General features: G+C 50.2%; 4 protein-coding genes across 5 annotated transcripts in view; 1 reads left to right on the forward strand and 3 right to left on the reverse strand.

Moving 5' to 3' along the window:
- The first annotated feature begins 574 nt into the window (after positions 1-574).
- Positions 575-3037, forward strand: ankrd37 (ankyrin repeat domain 37). Its single transcript, XM_023830602.2, has 4 exons — positions 575-831; positions 1604-1756; positions 1979-2070; positions 2163-3037. Exons 1-4 carry the CDS (start codon positions 805-807, stop codon positions 2371-2373), a joined length of 483 nt encoding a protein of 160 aa, XP_023686370.1. The 5' UTR covers positions 575-804; the 3' UTR covers positions 2374-3037.
- Positions 2999-8898, reverse strand: ufsp2 (ufm1-specific peptidase 2). Its single transcript, XM_023830601.2, has 12 exons — positions 8782-8898; positions 8504-8582; positions 7059-7239; positions 6802-6865; positions 6213-6367; positions 5633-5825; positions 5143-5289; positions 4882-5046; positions 4683-4807; positions 4506-4582; positions 4269-4393; positions 2999-3194 (listed from the first exon to the last, which is right to left on the reverse strand). The coding sequence occupies exons 1-12, from the start codon at positions 8782-8784 to the stop codon at positions 3108-3110; spliced, it is 1401 nt and encodes a 466-aa protein (XP_023686369.1). The 5' UTR covers positions 8785-8898; the 3' UTR covers positions 2999-3107.
- Positions 8899-11196: 2298 nt separating this feature from the next.
- Positions 11197-21824, reverse strand: pdlim3a (PDZ and LIM domain 3a). 2 transcript variants are annotated; one of them, XM_023830751.2, is made up of 7 exons: positions 21571-21824; positions 17051-17202; positions 16169-16253; positions 13356-13423; positions 12473-12600; positions 12187-12298; positions 11197-12080 (listed from the first exon to the last, which is right to left on the reverse strand). In XM_023830751.2, the coding sequence occupies exons 1-7, from the start codon at positions 21661-21663 to the stop codon at positions 11894-11896; spliced, it is 825 nt and encodes a 274-aa protein (XP_023686519.1). In that variant the 5' UTR covers positions 21664-21824; the 3' UTR covers positions 11197-11893. The 2 variants fall into 2 exon arrangements, with proteins under 2 accessions (XP_023686519.1, XP_023686518.1); XM_023830750.2 differs by lacking the exon at positions 13356-13423 and adding an exon at positions 15560-15747 and having other exon boundaries at positions 21571-21822.
- Positions 21825-25205: 3381 nt separating this feature from the next.
- The window catches only part of sorbs2a (sorbin and SH3 domain containing 2a), a 37575-nt gene continuing 35152 nt past the window's right edge, over positions 25206-27628 (reverse strand). Inside the window, exon 28 of the mRNA XM_072707751.1 lies at positions 25206-27296. Within this exon, the coding sequence (XP_072563852.1) occupies positions 27235-27296 (62 nt within the window). The 3' untranslated portion in view covers positions 25206-27234. The remainder of the gene's footprint in view (positions 27297-27628) is intronic.

Here is a 27628-nt window from a genome sequence, read left to right on the forward strand (position 1 = left end):
AAATAAAAACAAACTGCAAATACTTTTCGCTGCCTTTTTAAATACTACGTACTTGGCTAAAGTAACGATACTTTTTCTTTATTTAATCCTACCTTTTAATATTATACTTAATTAGAACGTTTTGTCCATTTTGAGGCCATTAGTAGCCCAGCATAAGAATTGTACGTGTGTTTATGTAGAATTCTCTTAGGATAACGTAAAATAGTTATACAATTGCAGGCTATCCCTAGAAATAATGTGATTGAAAGTTAGACTTAAAGTAAAATATATAAAAACTATACAGAAATATTACTTTAAAATAACACGTAATAGAAACCACTCTGAAAACTAGAATTAAATTACATTTCAAATGAAAATATTAAAAATGAAAACTAAATTTTAAAGATCAAAACTATAATGAGGCTGCATTTCAAATGTGTCGGTAACACGAATTTCTTTAGGTACATATCCTGAGCAAATGGGGCAGCTACATTTTGCTGAATATATCAGTCATCATTCAGGTTCATCTATCAGTATATGTGTGGAAAAAAAACGTCTGAAAGATGTCGAACGGACGGCATGACTACACTTGTAGGCCTATATATTTAGATGAAGAGTGCGCTCCCGCAGAGAGTGACAGACAGCGCGAAGTGAAACTGGCCGGCGCCACTGCGTACGTGTGCTTTCGCACAGCCGCCTCGGTCGGGCCAGCATGGGCGTCCGCCCGGCGCAGATAAAACCCCTCTGCCTTCCAGCAGCCAGGCATCCCCGCTCCGGCTCACGGCGCAAGAAATCACGTCGTGCTCCTATACTGAAATCACCATTATGTTTTTACTCGATGCAGACTCACAGGTACGTAATTAGACTGCTACTTTAATTTAAAAGGTCTATTTACAAATCATTGCGCAGTGATCGTCTATATTAGACGATATAATGTTCAGTTCCTGATGGCTGGTTACGCTATCCAGCGCAGTATCGTTTTTCTTGGCAAGTAATCCGTACTGATATGACCCATTTTATCTTTGCATTCGCAATATGTTGAGCAGTTGGTAGGTTTAATTAAATCTTATAATAACTTTGGATGTGAATTCGTTTGGGTTACAAGTTTTTACTATTATTTCAAAAGTATGTGTGATGAAGTCTGATCTGTGGTCGTTTTTCCGTCCTGTTGGCTCCGTGTTTCTGGTCCGTGGTTTCTGCGTGCGTAGGGTGACCAGATAATCCATGTCAGGGAGGACACTTTGAGCTACTTCAGGTTTTACAAACTACTTTCAAATTGAAAGGCTCCTGTGCTCCGCTAAATAGTTCAGCTCTTCTTGTGCTTTGACTGGTTTGTTTCCTTGACTGAAAGACACATCCAGCTGTTTCACATTAACATTAGTGACACATGCATGATTATAGGAGAATGACCAATCAGCACACAGCAAGAGCTCAGTGCTGAAGTGAAATCCAGGTCCTTTTAATTGAAATGGTAAATTACAATTCCTGTCCTAGCTCAGAGTGTCCTCCCTGACATGGATTATCTGGTCACCCTATGCGTGCGTCTCTTTGTGCAGAGTTATGCGTTTGTACGGCTGTGTGTCACGCCGATCAGTCACATTAAATTAAGTGTCCACCCGCTCAGATGGACTGCCTGGGGATGCTGGTCGCGGCCGGAAGCGCCGTCAACTCCACCGGGGATGAGTCGGGGCAGTCCCCCGCTCACCTGGCCGCCTGCGGGGGTCATGCTCTCTGCCTGCTCTGGCTGCTACATACGGGGGCCGACGCCAACCAGCAGGTAACGACCTCATCCAATTCTCCCCCAAGGTGGGATCGAAACACCCAGGGCAGTCATGGATCATGTGTTAGAGGTTTTGTCAATTGGATTGATTAAAGTGAAGTACAAAATAAAGCCAAGCGGTGATTTAATGTGTTAATTAACTTAGTGGGACATTTTTGAACCTATTGTACTTAAAAAGTGAGGACAGGCCGTGCTGTTCTGAGCTGTTTCTGTCCACAGGATGCGTTCGGTGAGACACCTGTCCACAAAGCAGCCCGGGCGGGCAGTGTGGAGTGCATCACGGTGCTGGTCGCCAGTGAGGCGAAGCTCGGGTAAGCGTGCAACATCCCTGGCTGGGCTCTCTGTCCTACATAACATAGCCTCAGCTGCAGTGAGTCCTAATGGCTGACATTCTTGTGTTCAGGATCTGCAACCTCGAAGGGAAGACTGCAGAGGACCTGGCGTGGGAGGCGGGCTGGGAGAAGTGCGGGCGACTCCTGGAGACTGTAAGGGTCAGCCGTCAGGTTGGCGGCCCCAAAGGGGATGGAGACGGTGGCTGCAGGGTGTCGACTGGACTGAAAAGGGCAGGAGAGAGCCTTAGGGGGCAGTATGGGAAGAGGGCACGGGACTGGTGACTGGGCAGCTGAGTGGCCCTGGTGTAAGGATTAGTGAAGGGGGGGGGAACCCATGCAGCCCCACCCTCATCGCGTTTGATCCATTGGACACGGCTCAGGCCAGGGTACTCCAGTAGCGAGGAAACACTCCAGGCTAGAAGTCACAGGACTGGTGGAAGTTGAGCAGGGTCCCGCCCACATGGCAATCCCCAGCGGATACGCGGCTTGAAGCCGACTTGTGAAAGTTCCTGTTCACGACGGGGTGAAAACGGATACCACTGGAGCTTGGGGCTGAAGGGACTTATGGCCCGAGGAGAGTGTGAAGACTGGAACCCCAACCAAGCCGAAGTCGGCTGAGCTGCTATCACTTTGACTGTCTGATGATAGTGTCGGTACCTAAATAAATTGGCCTGCAAAGAGCCCCATGTGCCACTGGGCCCCTCTGCTGGTAGGAATGTGGTCTCATTCGACTCCGGGTAGTGCTCCTGTTGGACTAAATTTAAACTCGTCCCCACCAGTAAAGTATCCAGTGGAAGTGGGTAAAAGTTTAACTCAGGACAGATACTGTTAACATTTTACGCTTCCTGGTTGGGGAAAAAAAAATCCATGAGCTGTTTGATAAAGAAACTTGCTGCAGTTAATCGAATGCTGTGCATTAAAAAATATTTTTTTTCCTTTTTTGAAATGCTGTGTTTATTTATGCAGAGGTATTTACAGATTGCCGACACAGGTGGCGCTCTTGAGCTCTCCCTTCCTCAGATGGCCCTTGGTCTCTGGGGCAGGCAGAGGTTGTAATAGGCCCGCTGGTCCCAGAAGTCCATCCCCTTCCACCCACACCAGCCCTGAGGGCACACAGCACATTTTCTGGTGACCGACAAAGTTGACAAATCGCGACAGACAGTGGCCACTTTGGCATGAGACAATACTGATTAATGCAATTCAGGAGCAGAGTTTGCGAAGTGTGAACCCCAAATTAACACGGTAAGGCCAATACACTTCTTCTCAGTACTAAATGCTCAGGTGTTTTACACTAAAAGATACTGCAATACAGGGGTGGCCAATCTCATCCGCAAAGAGCCAATGCGTATGCAGGTTTTTGGAATAACCTTTATTCTGCATTCGATTATATCTGTCCGAGTCGGAAAACGGAAAACGTCATGAAAAATGTCACTTCCTGACGGAAACATGCCTCCTTTCCGATGTTGATGTTGGATAGAATTTTGTTATATGGGATTCCCCGTAATATGTCAGCTTTCACAGTCAACGGTAATTCTATTTTGTAAATATTTAAAAATGTTTATTTTGTTAAATGTATTAGTTATAAATGTAATTGCACGTGGTGGATTTGGAGAATACCATATCATAACCATAAACAGTATCCTAGCATGCAAAATCTGAATTTTACCAGACTTGTTAGCGTCTTTTGTTTGTTTGTAGTTTGTTTGCCTCTCGAAAAAAGAATATGACTATGGATCCACTAAAATATTATACAGCTTTTAATGCGGTTTGACTAGTTTGTGTTTTTTGTTTGTTTGTCTCTCGGGGGGAAAAAAAGAATCTCGCTCCAAATCTGCTAAAATATAAAGCAACAACACACAACAGCGTGTTTATGGAGGCAGCCATGTTTGTTCCAAGGTGTGTACCTCGAACGGGAGATTGGTCCGACATGATGTCACGCACCTCGGAATTAATGACTTCGGAGAGATGATCGAACACACCATTGGGTCAACTGTTCAAACGGTGTGAGGACCTTCAGCCAATCAGTCCTCTAATTAGCAGTGTGATTAAGGTGTTGCAGTGAAAACCTGCATACGCAGCGGCCCTTTCTGGATAAGATTGCCCACCCCTGCTGTAATATAACACAGTTGCAAACCCAGTACTTAACACTCAGGTGTATGGCTGTAGTCAAGCCGTACCTTGTCAGTGACGAGCTGCAGGTCCTCCCCACCGGTGTAGTGGGGGTCCAGGATAAGGAACCGGATATCCCCCGTAGTCTCACTCCACAACACTCCCAGGATGGTGTGAGCCAAGACACCCCCTCCTGTTGGGGGCGGGGGCACATGGTCATTAGCAGAGCAAGTTTGATGGCCTCCTGGGACCCCAGCGAGAGTCCAGTGATCCTCGAGATGTTCGCGAGGGAGTGCAGAGCTCACCGATCATGATGGGTGTCCCTTCTCTCTGGAAGTGACTGGCCAGCTCCCTGCCCTGGTTCACCAGCTCTGACCCCTGACTTGATGGAGATGCAGCAAATTAATACTGAGTGTTTCCCCGTGTGGAGGATCCAAGCTAAGAGACCAGCACGGAGGACGACGCAGAGCAGCAGGCCTCACCTCACGAAGAGGATCCTGGAGGTGATTCCCAGCAGCTGGTCCAGGACTGCCTGCACCTCGATGGAGCCGATCCACTGGCGCGAGCCCACGAAGGAGCTGGGTTTGTCCCCGACGTCCACCAGTGCCTGCGAGAGTCACACTGGGGTAGGTGACGGCTCTCCTCGTCCCAAAGCCTGCAGCCGATGAGACGGGCTCCTACCTGCTGGATCTCCTTATGTGACGGGACCACCCTCTCCGTGTACCCCTGCTGCTGGAACCACGAGCAGATGGTCTGCAGCGAGCGGTAGGCACAGCCCCAGCCGCTGTCATCCATGCGGTCCTGCATGTAGTGATGGTAGCTATACACACCCTGCACCAGGAACGGCTGATAGGACAGGGAGAAAAAGAACGGGCTGACAGTCGGGCTTCTTGGCACGGCCCGAGCAGAGCAGTCCACTCATCTCAGCAAAGATGGACTAACCTTGGCGTCCTCCAAGGCTGGGTGACTGAGGGCAAGGTGCGGGTTCCTTAAATAGCCGTCTTTGAAGGGTTCGCCCGGGAAATGGTAGGCATTGGCCCGTCGCAGGTAGGGCCGGTCCTCGGGCAGCGCGAACCTGACATGCATTTCCTGCGAGAAGCAGCGGCACGGCGGTTATGGAGGTGAATCCCTAGGGTTACTGCTCTTATAGCCTTGAGGAAAGTCTGTAACTGGACGTCCCTCGGTGGAAGCACCAAGCTGTGTGTGAAGTCACGCTCATGGTGAATTGGTAGGAAGGTTTCTGAGGTCCCACATGATAATGCGACCCAGCTCCAGAAACATCGAATAAGGGTTCATATGTATTCAGCGGCAAAACAAGCCACTGACATATTTGGCATGGAAACGGGGTATGCAGACACTGTGGTAGTATGAGAACTGGTCCTGCAGGTGGCAGCAAAGGCCACCAGAGGATCTACTCAGAATTGATACTAGCCTTTCTGAAGGACTCCAGCTGGGCGTCAGGGACCCCAGTAGGGTACACCAAGGTGACCAGTCCCGTGGGTTCTGGGAGGTGGAAGTGGAAGGGCTGGGGGACGAGCAGGGATGTCCCACTAATGTGCCGCAGGACAGCACTCTCCATGTCAGTGAGCTGACTGCACAGTGCCCCCACCAGGCGGGAGAACGCACTGCATACAGCAAGAAGAAACTGCTACAAATCATGACAGCACAGATACTGATCAACACAAGATGCAATAACAGAACAGCACAAACAGCAGGAGGCTGGTATTCAAACAATATACAGAAAACAACATCTACTGTATAATAAATGTAATAATATATAAAAATATATATTTTCCATGGATGACTTGCTGGCACATCTGTTGTTGACCTGACTAATTTGTTCCAGCATTTGCTGCCTTTTTTTGTGTTTTCAGGGTTTATGTCTATCCATGGTCCAAAGTAAGTTAATAAACAGTTATCCTCTTCAATTGCCTTCATTTTCATAATTCCTCCTATAGCGCCCATCTCCCGCCCACCCCAGAGGCTGCAAGCCTTCCGGAGTCTGTACGTACTCGCCGATGCCATCGTCCATGCCCGCCGTCACCACGCAGTCCACGGGCAGCGCCATCTGTGCCAGGTGGTGCCTCACCTCTCTCCGGGTCAGTGTGGGCCCGGCTTCCCGGCCCGGTTCTGTCAGCTCCATCAGCAGGTCGATGTTGATGACGCTCTAGGCCAGCCGACATAGCAAAGGTTTAACAGAATGAAAAAAGAACCGGCACAAACAGGCCCTACCTTACAGGCACACGATTAAAGCTCTGACCTAAAGACCTGCATCCACAGAACTGACCTAAAGACCTGCATCCACAGCACTGACCTAAAGACCTGCATCCACAGAATTGACCTAAAGACCTGCATCCACAGCACTAACATAAAGACCTGCATCCACAGCACTGATCTAAAGACCTGCATCCACAGAACTGACCTAAAGACCTGAATCCACAGCACTAACATAAAGACCTGCATCCACAGCACTGACCTAAAGACCTGCATCCACAGCACTTACCTAAAGACCTGCATCCACAGCTTCACAAATCTTGGAAAATAAAAATGGTTCCTTCAGGCATTTTGGTACTCATAACACTCACACACAGACACACTTACTGTGTCCCCATTTCTTTTGTCTTTCTTTTTTGACGACCTCTTGCCGCCATCAGGCTCCCCAGACCTATGCAGATTGACAACAAAGTCATTCCAGGTGTTACTGTTAAGCTACACAGCTTAACACAACCACAAATGACCTGATCTTTGTTTTAATATTCTACTGACGTGCAAATAAACAGTGAAACAAACATGCGGTATATGAACTGAGACTATAAGGAGCCACCTATTGACCCGTAGCCCTTCATCATCATGCTTACCTTAAGCGCTGTTGGAGGTCTTTGCACGCTGTGGTTTCTGCGATCCCCTCGGTCACCTGGCATCCTTTGTTCGGCCAGATGAACATGGGACTGTCACGGACCCTGAAGACCAATGCCTGGGATGTGACCCTGGCGCGGACACGCTCGAACGCCCTGGACACGGCTTTCTGAACGTGTGACCCTACAGCACGCAGAGGGAAAAGCACCGTAGCGTACGGCTTTCAATCGGCACGGAACCGCGGAAGCGTGCAGAAGAATCTCAGCAGTGCTTTTCAGATACAGTGCACTTGCTCGTATAGCTAATCGGATGAGAGTTCCACTTTTCTATAAGGGTCTAAGCAGAGTTTTAATGTTGTTCTTCGTTCCTGTTCTAGGACAGTAGTAGAACCAGTACAGGACCAATGAACAAATCATTGGTCTACGGATGGCGCGAACGGTGAGTTTAAATGTGCGTGAACGGCAGAATTTTAGGATTTTATTGTTGAAGCGGAAGAGATTTATTTAATTTACCACCAATTAAACAGCATCTACACAAATAACACATTAAAACCAACGGTTTAATATGTGTCTGTTTAAAGTACAAAACACAGAATGTATTAATGGACTAATTATAAGTATGAACCTAAATGATACAAACACATTCTGTAAGGCGAGCTTTATGCATTAAACTATGGGGGACGATTCACACAATGTAACTTACAAATACAAGTTTTTATACGTATTTATTAATAACTGCATGGTGTCCATTCACCGTCAGTGACTTTAAGCAAGACAGCTGGACTATTGAATGTGAAGTGCACACATACAAACACTTTAATTATTACAAATATGGAAAGATATTACATGCAGAAAACTGCATATAAAGCTAACTTTACTGAGGTGGTGGTGTTAAGGTTTAAACTCGGAACCGCTTTCTGGAATATTTCAGTATAGATCCGCAATTGGTTTCGGCTTTTAAACTTTATGACACCGCGGTGAAGTTAACTTTATATTCAATTTTTCGGCTGTAATATCTTTCAACAAAAGAAAGCAACACCCTTTTACCAGATTTCTTTACGGGCTAAGTTTAATATTTCTATGTTTGTATGTGCACTTCATGTTCAATAGCCCAGCTGTTCTGCTTATTACATATTACATATTTCTGTGTTATTTATTATTATGTTATTATGTATAAGAATGCAGAAGGCAATGGTAGACAGATCAGATAGGTCAGATAGGAGAAAGAAAAGGCAGTGTGAGGTAGACCAGAGATAAACTGTGCCATGTTAGTATTTTTTATTTATTTCACATTTGGCATATAATGGAGATTATGGCTCCGAAAAAGTATTTGGCTCCTAAAGTGTTTTTTTTTGTCTGGATCCCTGTGTTGGCGTGCAGAATTGTTCAACGAGTTCATAACCCAGCCGACTACTGTGTGCGATCTGAAGGGACTGGAGAATGATTACCATCGGTGCCATCCAGCAGACAGCGGAGCTCCAGACTCCCCCTCGCCCGGAGGATGATGGCGCTGCGGTCTGACGCGACCTGAAAGACGCGCAGCTGGTTAGCGAAGAACACCGAACAATCTCCCAGTCTGAAACGCCAGCTGATATGTAATTTTACCGGAACCGGCGGCAGAAAATACAGTGATTCTTTAGACAGGAAAAAACACATAACGTGACAATCACATATGACTCCTAACACGGCTTCATAAGAAGCAGATCGGGTGTTTAAAGCCACATACCATACTGTTTTAAATACCCCCGGTGCGCACTGTCATCAAATAGATATCCGCATTTTACGTGTCTTTGCGCGAACGTCGCCGTTCGCTTGCGTCATATTCCCGCGTCCTTACTGGACACGTGTTTTACCAATGGAGACCGAGCAGTTGTACAGTGGCTGAGAGGTGGCTTTATGCCAGATGTTTTTTAAGTCATGGAATTGTTCCGTTACACTTGGTTTACAACGAGTGGTACGATTTTAACGCCCAGTAAATGTCAGCAGGAGGATGGTTTTATTCACGAAACCGTTTATCCTAAAAAGGAGAACACTACGCGCCTGTAGTGGTTACAGACCGTAACATATTTAGCAGAAAAATGTCGTTCATAAAAATCCCAGGAGAGGCGTTTGCTAAATCCCGAATTGTTACAACGTTGTGAATTAATTCATCTGCACCCCCTTCACGTGTTTAAATTATTGAATGTGAATAGGTTGCATTCCTTGTAGTGTGGATGCTTTTAATATGAGAAATTACTGGACCTCTCTCCAGTTTATGTAGGCTTTGGCAATCTGATGTATATGTATTGTCTGATTTATAACGTAGAATGTTCCTTGTGCTCCTCCCAGTTCCTGATCTTTAGACCAGTTCCTTATCTGGTTAATGGTGTCATCCCCAGTATTGTCACATAAACTCACACACCCACTCAAATCCTCCTAACTTGTTCTTGAAGTCAATTAATGCAAATAACTATCTTACTCATCCAAGGAAAGTTACCATCAGATTTTATTGCAGCGTCAGAGATTGCAGGTCATGGTTCCAGCTCCTTATTTGGAGTTTGTGAAAAGTCTGTTGCTTGGTGCTGGCACACAGATTCACAGGACAGGAGGACCAGAATCCTCTTTGGAATTCCAAGCAGAAATTCCTGTACACAGCATGGAAGGGGAAGAGTGACACGGAAAGGGCCCAACACAGCATGGTGCATTGTCCAACATGGGAGCTGCGGCACGTGGACCTGACAACACAGACTTTTGTTTTGGCCTTTAAAACCACTTTTAAAGAGATGCCAGGGATATTTAACCAGAATTAAGTTGTGTATCTATTACATTATATGGATAAAAGCATTGGGACACCTGGCCATTACATAAATCCATAGGAAGTAATATGGAGTTGGTCCCCCCTTTGTAGCTATAACAGCTGCCACTCTTCTGGGAAGGCTTCCACAGAAGTGTGTCTGTGGGAATTGTTGCCCATTCATCCAGAAAGCATTTGTAAGGTCAGGCACTGCTATTGGACATGAAGGCCTGGCTCACAATCTCTGTTCCAGTTCATCCCAAAGCTGTTTGATGAGGTTGAGGTCTGGACAATTTGTGCCAGTCAAGTTCTTCCACACCAAACTCACCCAACCATGTCTTTATGGACCTTGCTTTGTGCATTGGGGCAGAGTCATCCTGCAACAGAAAAGGGCCTTCCCCCACAAAACTGGAAGCATAAAATTGTTCAACACGTCTTGGTGTGCTGAAGCATTAAAAATTCCCTTCACTTGAACTTAGGGGCCTAATCCTAGCCCCTGAAAAACAGCCCCATACCATTATCCCTCCTCCACCAAACTCTACATTTGACACAACACAGTCAGGCAGGTAATGTTCTCACTGGCAGCTGCCAAACCCAGACTCGTCCATCAGACTGCCAGACAGAGAGGCGTGATTTGTCACTCAATGGAACATGTTTCCACTGCTCTAAAGTCCAGTGGTGGTGCTTTAAACCACTGCATTTGATGCTTGGTGATGTGAAGTTTGCATGCAGCTGCTCAGCCATGGAACCCCATTCCATGAAGCTCCCGGTGCCCAGTCTTTGTGCTGGGGTTAATGCTAGGGGAAGTTTGGCACTCTGCAGTTATTGAATCGACAGAGCAATGGCAATTTTAATTCACTATACGCCTCTGTGACCCCACTGTATTACTTTGTGTGGTTTCTCTTGTACCACTGACAGTTGACCGTGGAATATCTAGCAGGGAAGAAATTTCACAAACTGACACAAATTGCAAAGGTGGCATCCATTGACAGTACGACACTGGAATTCACTGAGCTCTTCCGAACGATCCTTCCTTTCACAAACGTTTGTAAACCTGCATGTCTAGGTACTTGATCTTATACATCTGTGGCAATGGGTCTGAATGAAACACTTGAATTCAGTTATTGAGAGGTGTGTCCTAATCCATAAGTTGTATGTCAGTGGTGAGGAGGTTTAGGAATTCAGAACCGTCCAGCAATACTTAAAAGTAGAAACGGCTGTAATATATGAGGTGGGCACCCCATATTTATTAGGGCTTGTAATAGGATGTGCATCTTACAGAGCATTAAGGTGGCCCCTGCTCAGCGGCGCTGAGGGCTGGAGCCTGTGGAAACGAGCCAAGGGCAGGACAGCAAGGCGATAAGCAGCTGGACCCGACATTTCTTTATTTAGGACAATGGGAGTGCAAAACACAGCAGAAAACGTCTGATCGCAGGCACAGACAAACAGCTGATAACCTCAAGGGGCTTTCAAAAAGGCTTTAAGCTGCATTTGTGAAACATAACAAATCGGTGGGCACATTGAGTGTGCAATCATTGTAGCAAAAAGGCATGATTTGGCAAAACAAGTAAGCCTAAGGCCCTTTTACAAAACAGCGAGCTATTTTTGCAAAAAGTTAATTTTCTATATAGAACCAGTAGTTTTTAAGAATGTCTGTCCAATCTCATCCGCCAATACATGGTAACTTGTTTATAGCATCTAAGAACTTTTTGTAAAGCAGAAAACGGCGGCATGGCGACAAGCCAACATCAGCTTAAAAAACACGAGAATATCTTCCAGGAGAGGAAGTGTCATTCTCTGCAGGCTGTTTCTGATGTCATCACTCAGAAGAAAAGGTGAGGCGTTCTACCCGCGGTTCCATGTGTCCATGGAACACCTACCTTTGCCACTAGAGGGCACTGTCTTACCGATCTGGGGATCTGAAACGTACTCTAAACACATTTTAGCCTCATGATTTTTCTACTCAGTTGCAGCAAATGCAGCAGGTTCGGTGGAAACAAGCATCGCAAACTGTGTCAGTATCAAGGAGTGCGGCGCAGTGCAGCGGGGCGGCCTGCTGGGGGTCCTACATGGGGTAGGCGGTGATGAGGTCGTGCCCCTCGGGGGGTCTTGTCCGAGTGCGGGCGTGGGTCTCACAGTACAGCTGGCCCTCCACGAAGAAGTAGCCTTTCTGCTTCAGGTTCATGTCGCAGTCTGAGCACACAAAGCAGCCTGGATGTCGGAACTTGTCCCGGGCTTTTACCACGGTGCCCCTGTAGGGGGAGCCAGACATCAGCCTGGGAGGCCCCTGCCCATGTGACCCTTCTCTGACCCTCAGCTGGAAGAGGGCATGTTGCTGCAGCGCAGGACGGTACTTACACGATGCCATTGCCACACTTGTCACACAGGGGCAGCTTCTGGAGGGTTCCAGGGGACGCTGGGGGCTTTGTCACGGGTGCCTTCACCGTCCTGGTGACCAAGGGACGGGTGCCTGGGGGAAACACGCACGATGGCCTCAGGAAATGACATATTTTCCCAGAGTCACGGCCATCCACTGACACCTGGCCTCAGGGTCCTGACACAGGGCTGTTATTTAGCGTGTTGTTGCTATACAGCAAACATCCTGCAGGTGGGGCTGCCATCCCCTAATCCCTGAGAGGCTCACCATCACTGTCCACGAAATCCTGCAGGGCCTTGAAGGAGCTGGACTGGCGGGGCATATGGGGCTCCTCCTCATCCTCCTGCAGCATGCGGTACACGTGCGACTCCTCGATGGATGACAGGCGGGAGGTTCTGCATGGCAGGGGAAGGGAAGGGAGTGAGTCACTGTGTGCACTGACACTCACACACACTGACACACTGATACACACACTGACGCTCACACTCACACTGATACTCACACACACTGACACACTGATACACACACTGACACACTGATACACACACTGACACTCACACTGATACTCACACACACTGACACACTGATACACACACTGATACACACACTGACGCTCACACACACTGACACTCGCACTGATACTCATACACACACACACGCACAAACACTGATACACACACTAACACACAGACACTCACACTGATAACCACACTGACACACACACACATAGATTAGTGTAAACAAGCAGACCACAAACACACACGCAAACATGCTCTCTCACACTGACACTAAGGGGAGCGTAGGGAACAGCAGGGGTACATGGATGGGTGGATGGATGGATAGATGGGTGGAGCAGGAAGGTCTGTTTGCCAAGCCTCACAATAAACAGGAGTGAGCGAAACTCTCATAGCTGCTGTATAGATACTATCTACAGATATAATGTATCATACTGGTAGGGAGACCTGCTGAATAGCGGACATTATGTACTGTGTGGGGTGAGAGTTCTCATGGCACTTAAACAGAGAGACTACTAGGGGGTGCCAAAGGGCAGCTGTAAGCGCACGCAGTGCAGTATGAAGCCTTGCTGAACTTTAAAAACAAGCTTCATGCAAAAGGCACAGGAAGGGAGGGGGGCTATTCTAAAGGAGACCTGCTCTGGCCAGCCGCTGTGAAGGGCCTTGGCCTGACATTAAACTTGTGCTCAAAGTAGCCGAGGTCCTGAAAGACACAAGAAAGGTGGGGAGAGGGTTAGAGATGGAGTCAGGATGGGCCATGAATGGAGGGGAAACAGGGACTGATGTCACGCTGCTAGCCTGCCCCCTGGAGGAGAGGAGGTGAAAGGTCAGAAAGCAGGGTTAAGGCACAGGAGGAGAAAGGTGTGGATGGTTAGCCGTTGCAGAGGGATAGGTGAGGAGCCCGGTATCCTGAGCCAAGGCCTTGGACTTGCCCCTCCCCGCCACCCCCACATTACACTGAGCATGAACTATTTTAAATGTCAGCTGTTTTCCAGCTTAATAATTCAATTTCTGCATAAGAATGGTTGGAAGATGATTTCATGTTCCTGTGATTGAATTAATGTCTCAGTTATTTAGTTTGACAGTTTATTACACCAATCAGGCAGAAATATATGCAAACCAGATTTTCTGTTTAGTTTAAAATGCATTTGAAACACGCAATACCCTGACAAGGAATGTTTTTGACTAAATAATTAACCACCAAGTGGCCAGTTTATTTGGTATACCTGCTTACTACTGCAAACAACTAGAGCTAAATACATACAGCACACAGCGCCAGGTGGATATGTACAGCACACAGACAGGTCAGGAGGATGCATGCAGCACACAGACAGGTCAGGAGGATGCATGCAGCACACAGACAGGTCAGGAGGATGCATACGGCATACAGACAGGTCAGGAGGATGCATACGGCATACAGACAGGTCAGGAGGATGCATACGGCATACAGACAGGTCAGGAGGATGCATGCAGCACACAGACAGGTCAGGAGGATGCATGCAGCACACAGACAGGTCAGGAGGATGCATACGGCATACAGACAGGTCAGGAGGATGCATACGGCATACAGACAGGTCAGGAGGATGCATACAACACAGACAGGTCAGGAGGATGCATACGGCATACAGACAGGTCAGGAGGATGCATACAACACAGACAGGTCAGGAGGATGCATACGGCATACAGACAGGTCAGGAGGATGCATACGGCATACAGACAGGTCAGGAGGATGCATACAACACAGACAGGTCAGGAGGATGCATACAGTACACAGACAGGTCAGGAGGATGCATACAACACAGACAGGTCAGGAGGATGCATACAACACAGACAGGTCAGGAGGATGCATACGGCATACAGACAGGTCAGGAGGATGCATACGGCATACAGACAGGTCAGGAGGATGCATACAACACAGACAGGTCAGGAGGATGCATACGGCATACAGACAGGTCAGGAGGATGCATACAACACAGACAGGTCAGGAGGATGCATACAGTACACAGACAGGTCAGGAGGATGCATACGGCATACAGACAGGTCAGGAGGATGCATACAACACAGACAGGTCAGGAGGATGCATACAACACAGACAGGTCAGGAGGATGCATACGGCATACAGACAGGTCAGGAGGATGCATACAACACAGACAGGTCAGGAGGATGCATACGGCATACAGACAGGTCAGGAGGATGCATACAACACAGACAGGTCAGGAGGATGCATACAACACAGACAGGTCAGGAGGATGCATACGGCATACAGACAGGTCAGGAGGATGCATACAACACAGACAGGTCGGGAGCCTCCTTAGTGATCACTGAAACATAGGAATAGCTAAGATGTGATCCAAGTGATTTTGAATGTGATGTGGTTGTTGGTGCCAGATGTGCTGCTTCCAGCATATCAGAAACGTCCTGAGACCACTTCCCAAGGATTTTCACACACTGCTTTACTCTGGTGCAATAAACAAAAAGCATGCAGGCAGCAGCAGTTCTATGGCTGAAAACACCATGTTAATAAGAGAGGTAACAGAAGGACGGCCAGCCTCGTTAAAGCTGACAGGAAGGACACGAGTGTAAAACAACAGCTCGCTAACATAGTGCCGAAAAGATTTACGGAGTGCACAACTCATCTATCCTTCAAGTGCTTCTGGAAGGAAAAAAATGGTTCCTACCTGGTACTCGCTATGCGTACCAAATAAACCGGCCACTGAGTGTATATATAAAGTCCTCAAACTAGTGGGAATTTAAAGGAAATTACATTTCATGCCAACTGTCAGGGTGGAGAGGTGCTGGCAGGTCAAAGGTCACAGGTTACAGGTTGGCCTGCACTCACCCCTCGGGCTTGCTCTGCACGAGGCCCCTCAGCTGGCCCTGCATGGCGTCCTGGATGTTGCCTGAGGAGTACAGCCCTATGGGGGAGTTGTAGGACGAGCTCACCACCTGTCTCTTGTCGTCGATGTTGGCCGCAGCTATGAATGGCTGGGCCTTGCGGTTGTGGCCGGTGCCAATAGGCTTGCAGTCCTACAGGGGTGTCAGACAGAAGCACGACTGCGCATGTAACACCCCATGCTACCGGCTATGGCTACCAGCTCACGGAAGGGAGAAAAGGTCAAAGGTCAGTCAACTGCAACGATCCAGGCCGTGTGGCCTCTTCCTGTCTGTGACAAGCAAACCAGGCTGAAATGAGCGACCAGGGAGGGTGCTCTGGAGACAAGACACAACCATTTAGAGAATGGATGCCAGGACGTCTTCAGAACCCAGGGAAAGCCACTTTCTGATTCTTCATTCCCTGTGGGTCATCCAGGGAATGAAGGTAACCCTTGCGGGCTCAATCAGAGAAATGATCAATTCCATGACGACACATCAGTCTGTGGTGGCCAGGTCCAGCAAAATGCCCTCTTCCTGTCAGGACAGCCTCCATCCCTTAGAGTGCTACACTCACCTGCGGTTCGGACTCCAGATTCACTTTGAAGGGGTTGGGCTTGTCACCCTCTGTGACCAATGGCGACCACAGCCTGGTCTCTGGCCTGCAACAACCAGCAACCAGTTTATGCATTACATTCTTTTACATTTGACTTATGTTCGGCATGTGTTTGGCATTTTTGAGGCATGTGTTGGGGGGTTTATAAAGAGGAGCCGACCTCCTAATTTAGCCCAGAGTAACAAACACTTGTGGCTGGACTTCCACCTCAGCTCTCACAGCCAATCCTTGATCATGTTCATGGCCTGGCCATCGCCCTGGCAACTGCGGAACCGTCTATAAGGATTTTGCCGTGTCACGCTCTTGGAATGCATGAGCCTTTAAATAAATCAGTCTTCTTCGTCTTTTATCACACCAAGCCATCTCTGCAGCTGCAATTTCCCAGCATGCTCCACTGAAGCAGAGGATGCCGGATTTCTCAAAATGTAGGGAGTTTTATGGGCTGGATTTTCTGTTCCAGCACAGGGTGAGGCACTCAGTGAATCAGAAGCACTCACAGCCTATCAGAGCCTTCCTCTGGATAACAGAGGAAGGCTGTGCAGTTTGGCAGTGCAGTTTGGCAGATTCTGTCTTCCAGAGAAACTTATGAATGTCAGAAAAAAATGCGAGTCGCATGGTTGAAATAGTTATACACAGTAGATAATCACCCAGGTAATTCATAGTCATATCTACGCATAGGAAGATCCTTATGATGGCATTATATGAGAATGTTGTGTGTTTCTGGCCAGTATAAAGAGATGGGAGCCAAAAACGAGGATCAGAACCCACATCCATCATGTGGGGACACACCCCCCCGCCCCCCCGTGCCTGCAGCCCAGCCCCTGGAATGCCGTGACCCCTGACCTCTCGATACGCAGACTCAGCTGGCTGCTACAGTCCTTGATCCTGTTCTGTGCCTCGCAGTGCATCATGTCCTCGGTGGGGACACCATCGATGGCCAGGATGATGTCACCAGGACACAGGTTAGCCAGTGACGCCTTACTGCCAGGGGTGATCTGCGTGGGGGAGGGGGGGGGTGCACAAGGGCATGTTTACAGTGAGTTAAACAGTCAAAAACTGGCAATGACGCTCTTTAAATCTCAGCAGAGCACAGGCTAATGGGTGAGATGCTCAACATTATTGTCGTGACCTCTGACCTGAGGATAATAACTGGGTGGTCTTTGGATGGACCCATCTCTCTCAGCAAGGCAGACATGTGACTGTCGGATGATGATGTCACTGCCTTGTGCTCGGACCCGTGTCCCCCCCACTCTTGATTCTGATGTCCCCCCTTGGGTCCTCCTCTGCACAGGCCGTGGCCTCCTCCCCCCTGACACGGAGAGGCCGAAGCCTCTTGTGGCCCACAGTCCTGCCGGACAACCAGGTGGTTTATGCTCCTTTATAACCACATGCCAGTCCGGTTCTGCCAGCTGGTCATTTACTCCCTTTATAACCACATGCCAGTTCAGTTCTGCCAGCAGGTGATTTATCCCCTTTAGAACCGCACACTGGTCCACTTCCACTGGTAGGTGATTTATCCCCCTTTAAAACCACACGCTGGTCTGGGTCTGCCGGCAGGTGATTTATCCCCCTTTAGAACCACACGCCGGTCCGGGTCTGCCGGCAGGTGATTTATCCGCCTTTAGAACCACAAGCTGGTCTGGGTCTGCCGGCAGGTGATTTACCCCCCTTAGAACCACATGCCGGTCTGGGTCTGCCGGCAGGTGATTTATCCCCCTTTAGAACCACACGACGGTCTGGTTCTGCCAGCAGGTGATTTATCCCCCTTTAGAACCACATGCCGGTCCGGGTCTACCGGCAGGTGATTTATCCCCCTTTAGAATCACACGCTGGTCTAGGTCTGCCGGCAGATGATATATCCCCCTTTAGAACCACACGCCTGCTGGCAGAGGATCCTTTGGGGAACTTCATCCCTGCCTGTAAATGGCTCCCTCCAAAACAGGAGAGGTGTGCATGTACCAAAGTGCCATCATCAGTTTAAACAGTGATGTTGAAGTGAATAACATCTTTCCAAAGTATTTCTCTCCCCCCCGCCCCCACTCCATGGCCGTCTTTATGCTCAGATTTCTGACATCCCAGTTCACAAATATGATCACAGTCACATGTGCTGCCACAGCCCAATATTGCTCTCCCGATACTGACCCCCCCCCCCCACCATGACCTCTCTGCACTGTGGCTCAGGGTTCAAAGCCGTTTCCACGGTGCCATCACTGCCTGTGGTCCCAAACACACAGCTGAGACGACTTGGGTCTGCTCTCCATCGGATCCCCCCTGACAGCCCGCTCTGGCATGTCGTGGAGGGTTCCAGAAAGTTCCATGCTGCCTGAAGCATTCAATGCCTTCCTGGGAGGGGTGATAATGTAAATGTTTTTTTTAATTATAGCTAAGTAAACAGACTTGGTGCCCTGCAGCGTGACTCCCTGCAAATGGACCCTCGGAAGAGCTGTTCATTTTCTGTCCTGCGCGATCGGGGGTCCCTGGAGTCTCGTGACATGGTTTTGTCTGTGACTATCTATGGCCAGGACAGAATGAGGGTGCAGCAGAGGGCCTGGCTGTGGTGTAAACAGATACCAAGGGAGTAGAGGACATCCTTCAGGGCGGAAAGGAGCAGCAGTACGTCTCCAGCTGCTCTTTCATTTAGGCTAAACGGAGGCTCTGTGACTCTGTGACAGAGTTTAAATGCTGAGTCCCGCACACGTTTGCTTCATTGAGTCAGTGCTGTGTGTATTGCCTCTGGGTAACTAACCCCCCCCACCTCCCCAAAATCTGAGCATCCCCATCAGTCTGGGACCTCAGAGCTGCTGGGATTAAGCGTGATCGCAGGGTCAGCAGTAACACAACCCCCCGGCATAGACAGACGGAACTCGGGTAATGGGGCATTAAAGTCGGGGGGGGGGGGGGGCGGATTGGGTGACTGGAGTAAGCAGAGGCTGAGCTGAAAGGCCAGGGCACTGCCTGCCTCCGCACCCCCCCCTCCATGTTATTTTCAGCAGATTCTGAAGTCATACACCTTGAAATAACAGGGAAGGGAACCCACAGCTGATTAACAAGACAGTCTGTGGCCCCGCCCCTCAGCCTCTCCTGCGGCCTGCCAGCCCCGCCCCTCAGCCTCTCCTGCGGCCTGCCGGCCCCACCCCTCAGCCTCTCCTGCGGCCTGCCGGCCCCGCCCCTCAGCATCTCATGCGGCCTGCCGGCCCCGCCCTCAGCCTCTCCTGCGGCCTGCCGGCCCCGCCCCTCAGCCTCTCCTGCGGCCTGCCGGCCCCACCCCTCAGCCTCTCCTGCAGCCTGCCGGCCCCACCCCTCAGCCTCTCCTGCGGCCTGCCGGCCCTGCCCCTTCCTTCTCTGAGCTAGCTCTTCTTGGGAATCCTTGGGAGTCCTTGTTTTGTTTGGATACTCTGGGCATTCTTCACATTGCTTGCTACAGCTAAATGGGGTGACCTGCCTTTTTAGCAGCCATCTGACACCCAGAGCAAACCCAGGTCAACCCTCCTCCCACCTGTCAAGTCAAGATAAGCTCCTCCCACCAGCCCAGTCCCCCAAGAAACACCTCCCCCCATGTGGGGTCCCAGTATACTCATCCCACCACCCCTTTTGGCCAATAAGTCCCTTCCACCACCCCAGTCATCCAGTAAGCTCTTCCCACCAACCTGCCCCCTATAAGCTCCTCCCACCAGTCCCGTCTCCCAGTAAGCACCTCCCACCATTACAGTCACCCAGTAAGCTCCTCCCTCCAGCCTGCCCCCAATAAACTCCTCTAACCAGCCCAGTCACCCAGTAATCTCCTCCCTTCAGTCTGCCCTCAATAAGCTCCTCTCACCAGTCCAGTCCCCCAATAAGCTGCTCCCATCAACCCAGTCTCCCAATAAGCTCCTCCCACCAGTCCAGTCCCCCAATAAGCTCCTCCCACTAGTCCAGTCCCCCAATAAGCTCCTCCACCAGCCCAGTCTCCCAATAAGCTCCTCCCACCAGTCCAGTACCCCAATAAGCTCCTCCCACCAGTCCAGTCTCCCAATAAGCTCCTCCCACCAGTCCAGTACCCCAATAAGCTCCTCCCACCAGTCCAGTCCCCCAATAAGCTCCTCCCACCAGCCCAGTCACCCAATGAGCTCCTCCTTCCAGCCTGCCCTCAATTAGCACCCCCAACCAGCCCAGTCCCCCAGTGAGCCCCACCAACCTCAACTTCAGCTGTCTTTTTCATTTCAGGGCTTCCAGTTCGTGGTGGGGACTGACTGACGCCCACCCCCCTCCCAAGACTGTGACACCTGCTCCTCACTCGCCTGGTTCAACACCCCTCCACTGAATTCCTAGTGCCTGGTAAGGATCATTCACTTTTCTGGAAACTGCAGCAGAGCACTTCCAGCCGAGGCATGATGGGATATGCTGAGTGAATGGAGCCACAGGACGGGAGATTAAAACACAAATTTGACTCTGATCACAGGAATGATCCATCGAGTAGCAGGAAGACAGCAGTTATGAACAGGCAGTTAGGACCATTCTCTGGGAATGACATCCCACAAAGCCAAGTGGTCTGACCCCTGACCCCTGACCCTATACCCCTAAGCCCAGGCTGCTACGCCCTTTCTCAAGTGTGCCTTAATATAGCTGCCAGCACAGAAAAGTTCACATTACAAGTATATGTGTGTGCGTGTTACGTATCTATGTGTGTTTGGATCTATAAATGTCCATTAGCGTGAGAGTGTGCGTGTGTGTGTGTTTCTACTACAGTATGTGATGCAGGGGGCTATTTATAACAGATCCTGCGGGATTTCGACTCTGAGACCGTGGAAGAGAGTTCCCACCCACGGGACACGGTCCTGGAAGTAGGATCTGGTCCACTAAAGGCTGAAGCAGGGGTGAGCAGGCCAGGCAGTTCTGCTCAGGTGTGTGTGTTTCTGTATGTGATCCAGGTCAGTCTCGGTGTCAAACAGAGGGCAACGTAGAGCCTGTTGATCTTCTGAGGTCTCACAGTTCACACAGAGTTGACACCCTGGAATCCCCCCTAACTGAATGAGCAGGTGAATGAGCAGCACTCCCTGAATGTGAGGACCACGACAGCTGCAGAAACACAATCCCATGTGTGGTCAGATTGTGGTCGGTGTACAGTCAGAGTGCCACGTTCTAACAGGAACCTGAAAGTGATCGGACAAATTCTTGAGCCGGAGCCGGTCTGACTGTGTCTTGCTCATGTTTACGTCAGACAGCCAGCGGGGATGGGGCGACCCCCACCCAGTGTGTGTGGCTGATATTCAGTTTCAGGCTCCACTTACGGCTGTCCAGGTTTGCTATAGTTGCATGCCACACACCCAGAGACACATACACACACAGACACACAGACATACACACCTCCCCTAAATGGCACTCACCCTGGTGATGGTCAGTGGCTGGCTGAAGTCCTTCCCCCCCGAGAGCCGGAAGCCCCAGGGGGCTGGCCCACGCAGCACCACGTTCTGTGGCATCCTGGCCTCCTTCCTCCTCCTCCTCGCTTCTCCGGCGGCTCAGTGGCCAGTTGGCAGTCGCCCCTCGCAGACGCGCTTGTGTGTACGCACACACACTCCGCTCTGGTGGATCAGTGAGCACTCCTGCCTGGGACCCTTTTAAGCAGTGTGTGTGAGTGAGCTCCACCCCCAAAGGCTCTCCTCCACACTCCCCCACCCTCCCAAAGTGAGGTCATTGGGCAGACTTGGGACCTGAGGCAGTGGACTGCAACGTGCTCTGCCTCTGTTTCTCTCTCTCTCTCCCTCTCTCTCTGTTTCTTTCTGTTTCTCCTTGTTCCTCTCTCCTGTTTCTCCTTCAACCTCTCTCCCTCTGTTCCTCGCTTTCCCTCTGTTTGTCTCTCCCTCTCTGTTTCTCCCTCCCTTCCTCTGTTCCTCCCTCTCTTTCTGCTCTCCCTCTATTCCTCTCTCTCTATTTCTGCCTTTCTCTTCCTCTCTCCCTCTTTTCCTCTTTTCCTCTCTCCCTCTGTTCTTCCCTCTCCCTCTGTTCTTTCCTCTCTCTCCCTCTGTTCATCCTTCTCTCCCTCTCTTCCGCTCTCTCACTGTTCCGCCCTCTTCCTTTCTCAATCCGTTCCCCTCTCTCTCCATCTGTTCCTCTTTCCCCCATTCCTCCCTCTCTGTTCCTCCTGTTCCCCTTTCTTCTCTTTCCCCATTACTCTCTCTCCCTCTGTTCCTCTTTTTCCCTCTCTCCCTCTGTTCCTCCCTCTCTTCCTCTCCCACTATTCCTGTCTCTTCCTCTCTCCCTCTCTTCCTCCCTCTCTTCTTCTCTCTTCCTCTACTTGTTTCTCCCTCTCTCGCTCTGTTCCTCCAGCTCTTCCTCTCTCCCACTGTTCCTCCCTGTCTTGCTCTCTCTTCCTCTGTACATCTTTTCCTCCCTCTCTCCTCATTCTCTCTGTTCCTCTCTCCCTCCCTCTGTTCCTCTTTCCCTTCATTCCTCTGTGTCTTCCTGATTCTGCTACCATTCTAGACCCTTCTCTCTCCCTGACAAACAGGCTCCCCCTCTCCCCTCGCCACTTGCCCTCACATATCTACAGACAGGTGGCCTCCCTCAGTCAGCAGATCAAAATCCCAGCCCTGGGGAGACTATCCTGCCTGTCTTGAGTTTCCCATGATGTGAGGTGAGGTGGAGGGTTCGTAAACCTCTGTATGAGCTCTGAAATGGGTCTGCTGTGCTGAAGCTCTTATTCTTCTTGAAAATCAGGAAGATATTGTGGTTTGACTGGCCGTAATGACTCAGTGTTGTTATTGGAACTTGAATCCGGCACGTGGTTCACCCCTTCAGCCTTGTGGTGTACCTCCAAGAACTGGTGCTTTGAGCTGCAATGGCACCACATCACCTCAGTAGCCTGACTTTGGCCTGCTCCCTTGGAGTGTTTGATCTGCAATGGCATCATGCTGCGCTAGTAGGCTGACTTTGGCCCGCTCCCTTGGCGCGTTTGAGCCGCGATGGTGCCATAGCGCCCTAGTAGTCTAACTTTGGCCTGCTTCCTTGGCATGTTTGAACCGCAATGGCACCATGGAATCCCCAGTAACCTGACTTCGGCCTGCTCCCTTGCCGAGTTTGAGCCGCAATGGCGCCGTAGTGCCCCAGTAGCCTGACTTTGGCCTGCTTCCTTGCCGTGTTTGAGCCGTAATGGTGACATTGCCTCCCTTTGTCATTGCAGTTGAGGCTATTTAGATGCTTTAACAACAGACATCTTAGAGCAGGGGTCTCCAACACCGGTCCTGGAGAACTACTATCCAGTAGGTTTTCTATCCTACCTGGCTACTGATGAGCCACACCTGCTCCTGGAATTTACCTGAGAACTGGTGTGGTTCATCAGAAACCAGGTAGGATAGAAAACCTACTGGATAGTAGCTCTCCAGGACCGGAGTTGGAGACCCCTGTCTTAGAGTATGTGGTCCTTCCAGACCATGACAGCATGTTAAATCACATATTGAAACGTGTGTTGACATCCTTGTGACAATGTTAATCTTACTTGAGTTGTGAAGGTCTGAACAGGCTTTTGCAATCTGATTTGAAAAAGAGTGTCATCTTGTTAAAGGATGCTTCCAGTTACTGCCTTTCCTGTGTAAAATTTGGTGTAATTCATCTGTAAACAAATAAAGGGGGAAACTGACATTCAGAGGCTAGAAGGTAAAAGCGTTAGGTATTTTACCATGGGGGTGCTGCAGGGGGCGGTCATGGGAAAAGCAGCCTGTCTCTTCTGCGGTGGATCCTCCCGCCCGAAGCCAGCTACTCCCCCCCCGAGTTGGATCCTCCCGCCTGAAGCCAGCTACTCCCCCCCCCCCGAGTTGGATCCTCCCGCCTGAAGCCAGCTACTCCCCCCCCGAGTTGGATCCTCCCGCCTGAAGCCAGCTACTCTCCCCCCGAGTTGGATCCTCCCGCCTGAAGCCAGCTACTCCCCCCCCGAGTTGGATCCTCCCACCTGAAGCCAGCTACTCCCCCCCCCCCCCCCGAGTTGGATCCTCCCGCCTGAAGCCAGCTACTCCCCCCCCCGAGTTGGATCCTCCTGCCTGAAGCCAGCTACCCCCACCCCCCCCCCCCCCGAGTTGGATCCTCCCGCCTGAAGCCAGCTACTCCCCACCTGAGTTGGATCCTCCCGCCTGAAGCCAGCTACTCCCCCCCCCGAGTTGGATCCTCCCGCCTGAAGCCAGCTACTCCCCCCCCCTGAGTTGGATCCTCCCGCCTGAAGCCAGCCTGCATCACTTGTGCCCTTATTTGGTGCGGAGCCTAAGCTCGGTCTGGCAGCGGCGGCTACGGCAGCGCATTCCATGCGTATCAGGCTGGACCAGGCCCAGGGAGGCTTTTTGCACCTGGACGTCAGGCCAGATCCCCCGAAGTTACCTGCTTCCCACTGCCTCCATTGCCCCAGGCACCAAGAGCCACAGTAACTCCGCTGGGGCAACGTGATGGACGGCTGGCACCAGGTGAACCGCTTCTGTGTTGCCATGGAGACCCTGGAGGTCTGTCACCCTGTTTATCACAGCTGTCATCCAGGCGCGGGATGTCAGTTTAACTGAAAACTGGCTTAAGGAGCTTCGCGTGTTAGCCTGGGAGCCTCTGACAGCTGGGGCATCGGAGCCAGCATCTCTGGGATCGCAGAGTTTGTTTACCCGGTTGCTATAGACGCCGAGGGGATGAGCTGCTCTTTGGACAAATAAAGACAGATCAAGGCTGTCAGAGGCAGGAAGTGAGTGCCCCACTAGTAGTGAGGATCACGGGCGCGGCCTGCTGATACCGGGCCCGTCCCGGAAACGGTAACGACCCCAGGCAACTGATCCCAGAGGCAGATAGCAGGAAGAGGCCACAGATCTCCAGGAGGGGGCAGTGTGACTCATATCTAGGTGAGACTAAGTCCTTTCATGGAGCACGTTTAGCAGGTGAGGGGACATCAGCGCTTATACTGCTCTCCCTGCAAGCATCACTGGGCCGGTCCCTGAACTGACAAGCCGTTTATTTGTTCCCCAGAGACAAGCTTAGTGATGTAATGACCAGAGGGAAATGTATGAAGATATGGTTTATTAGCTATACAACTATCCATCACAGCAAACAGCCAGAGAAAAGAAACAGTGATGTCATACATTTATGAGCTTTGTGCGCGTGCGCATGCACGCACACACACACCACACATACACACACTCATAGACACGCACACACATACACACACTCAGTGTCTGAAAGTACTATGGACTTTAGGTTTCCTTAGAAACAAACAGAGGAGGGGATGTGGTGTTCCCATAGCAATGTTCCAAGCAGTCCACATGGATGGTCTCTCTCTAACAGAGAATGAACTCACAAACATATTTCCCGCTTCCATAAACAGATTGTTCTCATTTATTCATAAATTAACACTGAGTTTTTGCATAAATCCAGCCCCCCATTCGCTTGATTGTGGGAGACAGGAAAGGGAAACCACACAGAGCAGCTCTGGGTGAGCAGTCTTTATAAATCAGTGGGTTTAATTGATTTTCAGCTTGATACAAAAGACATAGAAAACGTGAGAGAGGGGAAGGTGGCAGGGGGAGCAGGGCACGGGCCCGGGGGACAGAAGCACTGGCCGTCAGGCACAGCGAGGACCCCGTTCTCACAGGGGCCGTCAAAGCCGGACCGCGGATTTGGGGCGGCCCTCCATCGATAGCAAACCACCCGCACGACTCCTCGGGCGACTCTGCAGCCTGCTCCTGGCCATCAGACGGAGGTCTGAACTCCAAACGATTCCAAAACGAAACCTAAACATCCTGATGAAGTGTTTTCCTCACGCAGCTGGATCAGCCCTCCAGTCCGAGTCAGAAAAGCAGAATTCGATGTTCAAACACAGAGAAGTACACGTGACTATATTAGCTTCAGTACATCTTTTCTCCTTTAAATAAAATGACAAATAAAAAAAAAAAAAAGGTCTTTAGTGTTTAGTACACTTAACTTCGAAGCCCATCTGGAGCGCAGACCGAAAGGCTCCATTACTCAACTGGCATAAGCGAAGAAATAAAACTTATTTTTAAAAGAGACTCATTTTTCATTGTCACAAGTGTACACAGACGAAGACACCTGTGTTTTTGCCCTTAAATACCTTTCTTGTCACAACGGCCCTCTCTAATCCTACGGAGGGTTTATGCTTTGGGTCCACGACCTGGAGCTCACAGACTTAGAGCACATCAGGCATGTGTAGCACCGTCTGCTCTGAGCAGACAGGAGCACTTTAGTCAGTTATGACACTGTGCCACTGCTGGTTTAAGCCCTTGAATGATGTTTTGTGTGTGGTGGGGGGGCTCATAGACTAACACTGACAGAGTTTTCCTGTATTATGGTATTATACCATCCATTAACCAAGGGGCATAAATCGCCATGGCAACATTTCAGTCCGGCCTGATCAGCTGATCTGGAGTGAGCACCTGGGTGATGGGGGTGGGGGGGCGGGCAGCCTGCTAGCTATTAGCTCTTACAAACACCCGCTGACTGGGAAATTTACTCACTGGTGCCCGATAACACATTCTCACTAGTAACCCCACCCTCATTAGTCACTGAAAAGCTGTAAAGGATAATACATGTCAGCTAATGTGGTGGACAACCCTCCCCCCCCCCCAAAAAAAAGAAAATAAAGAAAAACAACGAAGAGAAGGACAGACAAAAAGGGCACTTTGTTACACAGCAAAGGAGGGTTACAATCTACCAGTGACTCCGAGCAGGCTGTGAGTTTACATTTCGGTTTATGCCGTTTGACTCCCTCGCGCTTTACACCTACTGCATATCAACAAAAACAACAAAGCTTATTATTAATAAGATGAAATAGTCTCAAAACAACATACTACATGAAGTCATAACCTCACTACACTACAGGGCAGTGGCTTCCGGTCACCGCGGGTGACGACCTTTGACACTCTTGTCCGCTGGGCCCCGAGCAGAGGCGGCGACCGGAACGTGAAGCAGGTGCAGCTGTTGCCGGGACCGGCCCTCGGAAAGGGGGCCGGCCGGCGCTAACGGCTATCCTCCGTGTCAAACGCACACGCGTCCATGACGTCCTCACTTCCAGGAGCCTACAGTCGCTTCACGTAGTTCCCAGGGAACGTCCCGAAAATCTTGGTTCTCCTGGAGGTGCCTGGAGGGAGGATCACAGAGAGCAGATGAGTGACGCCCCTCAGCTCCATGGACAGTTTGGGGAAATTGTCATGGAAACAGGAGGGTATCAGCGCCTCCTGTCTGCCGAGTCAGACGGTACACACTCGTTTAGCAGAAGAGCAGTCTCGATAACAGGAAGGACAAAAATACCCGAGTGGATAAGGCAGCTAATGCGGCACGTTTGGTGCGCGGCCCTGAGCCGGCGAGTGACATCACAGCCCTGTGCTGTGATCCCCAGCCATGCGCTCGTTAATGCGCCAGCTGTCCGGCTGCTGTGACATCAGGGCTCTGTGCTGCAATACCCAGCCATGC

This window comes from Paramormyrops kingsleyae, chromosome 25 (genome assembly GCF_048594095.1).
Source record: "Paramormyrops kingsleyae isolate MSU_618 chromosome 25, PKINGS_0.4, whole genome shotgun sequence".
Classification (NCBI taxonomy): Eukaryota; Metazoa; Chordata; class Actinopteri; order Osteoglossiformes; family Mormyridae; genus Paramormyrops; species Paramormyrops kingsleyae.

What these genes read in the sequence shown, in the direction of transcription:
- ankrd37 (XM_023830602.2), top strand. Translation starts at nt 805, where the DNA reads ATGTTTTTACTCGATGCAGACTCACAG. An exon ending in TACTCGATGCAGACTCACAG is followed by an intron (nt 832 to 1,603) that starts GTACGTAATTAG and finishes CCACCCGCTCAG; the next exon opens with ATGGACTGCCTGGGGATGCT. An exon ending in GCCAGTGAGGCGAAGCTCGG is followed by an intron (nt 2,071 to 2,162) that starts GTAAGCGTGCAA and finishes TCTTGTGTTCAG; the next exon opens with GATCTGCAACCTCGAAGGGA.
- ufsp2 (XM_023830601.2), bottom strand. An exon ending in AGCTGGAGTCCTTCAGAAAG is followed by an intron (nt 5,290 to 5,632) that starts GCTAGTATCAAT and finishes TGCTTCTCGCAG; the next exon opens with GAAATGCATGTCAGGTTCGC. An exon ending in CAGCCTTGGAGGACGCCAAG is followed by an intron (nt 5,047 to 5,142) that starts GTTAGTCCATCT and finishes CTGTCCTATCAG; the next exon opens with CCGTTCCTGGTGCAGGGTGT.
- pdlim3a (XM_023830750.2), bottom strand. Translation starts at nt 21,663, where the DNA reads ATGCCACAGAACGTGGTGCTGCGTGGGCCAGCCCCCTGGGGCTTCCGG. An exon ending in CTGAGTCTGCGTATCGAGAG is followed by an intron (nt 16,254 to 17,050) that starts GTCAGGGGTCAC and finishes TGGTTGTTGCAG; the next exon opens with GCCAGAGACCAGGCTGTGGT. An exon ending in AAGTGTGGCAATGGCATCGT is followed by an intron (nt 12,081 to 12,186) that starts GTAAGTACCGTC and finishes CTCCCCCTACAG; the next exon opens with GGGCACCGTGGTAAAAGCCC.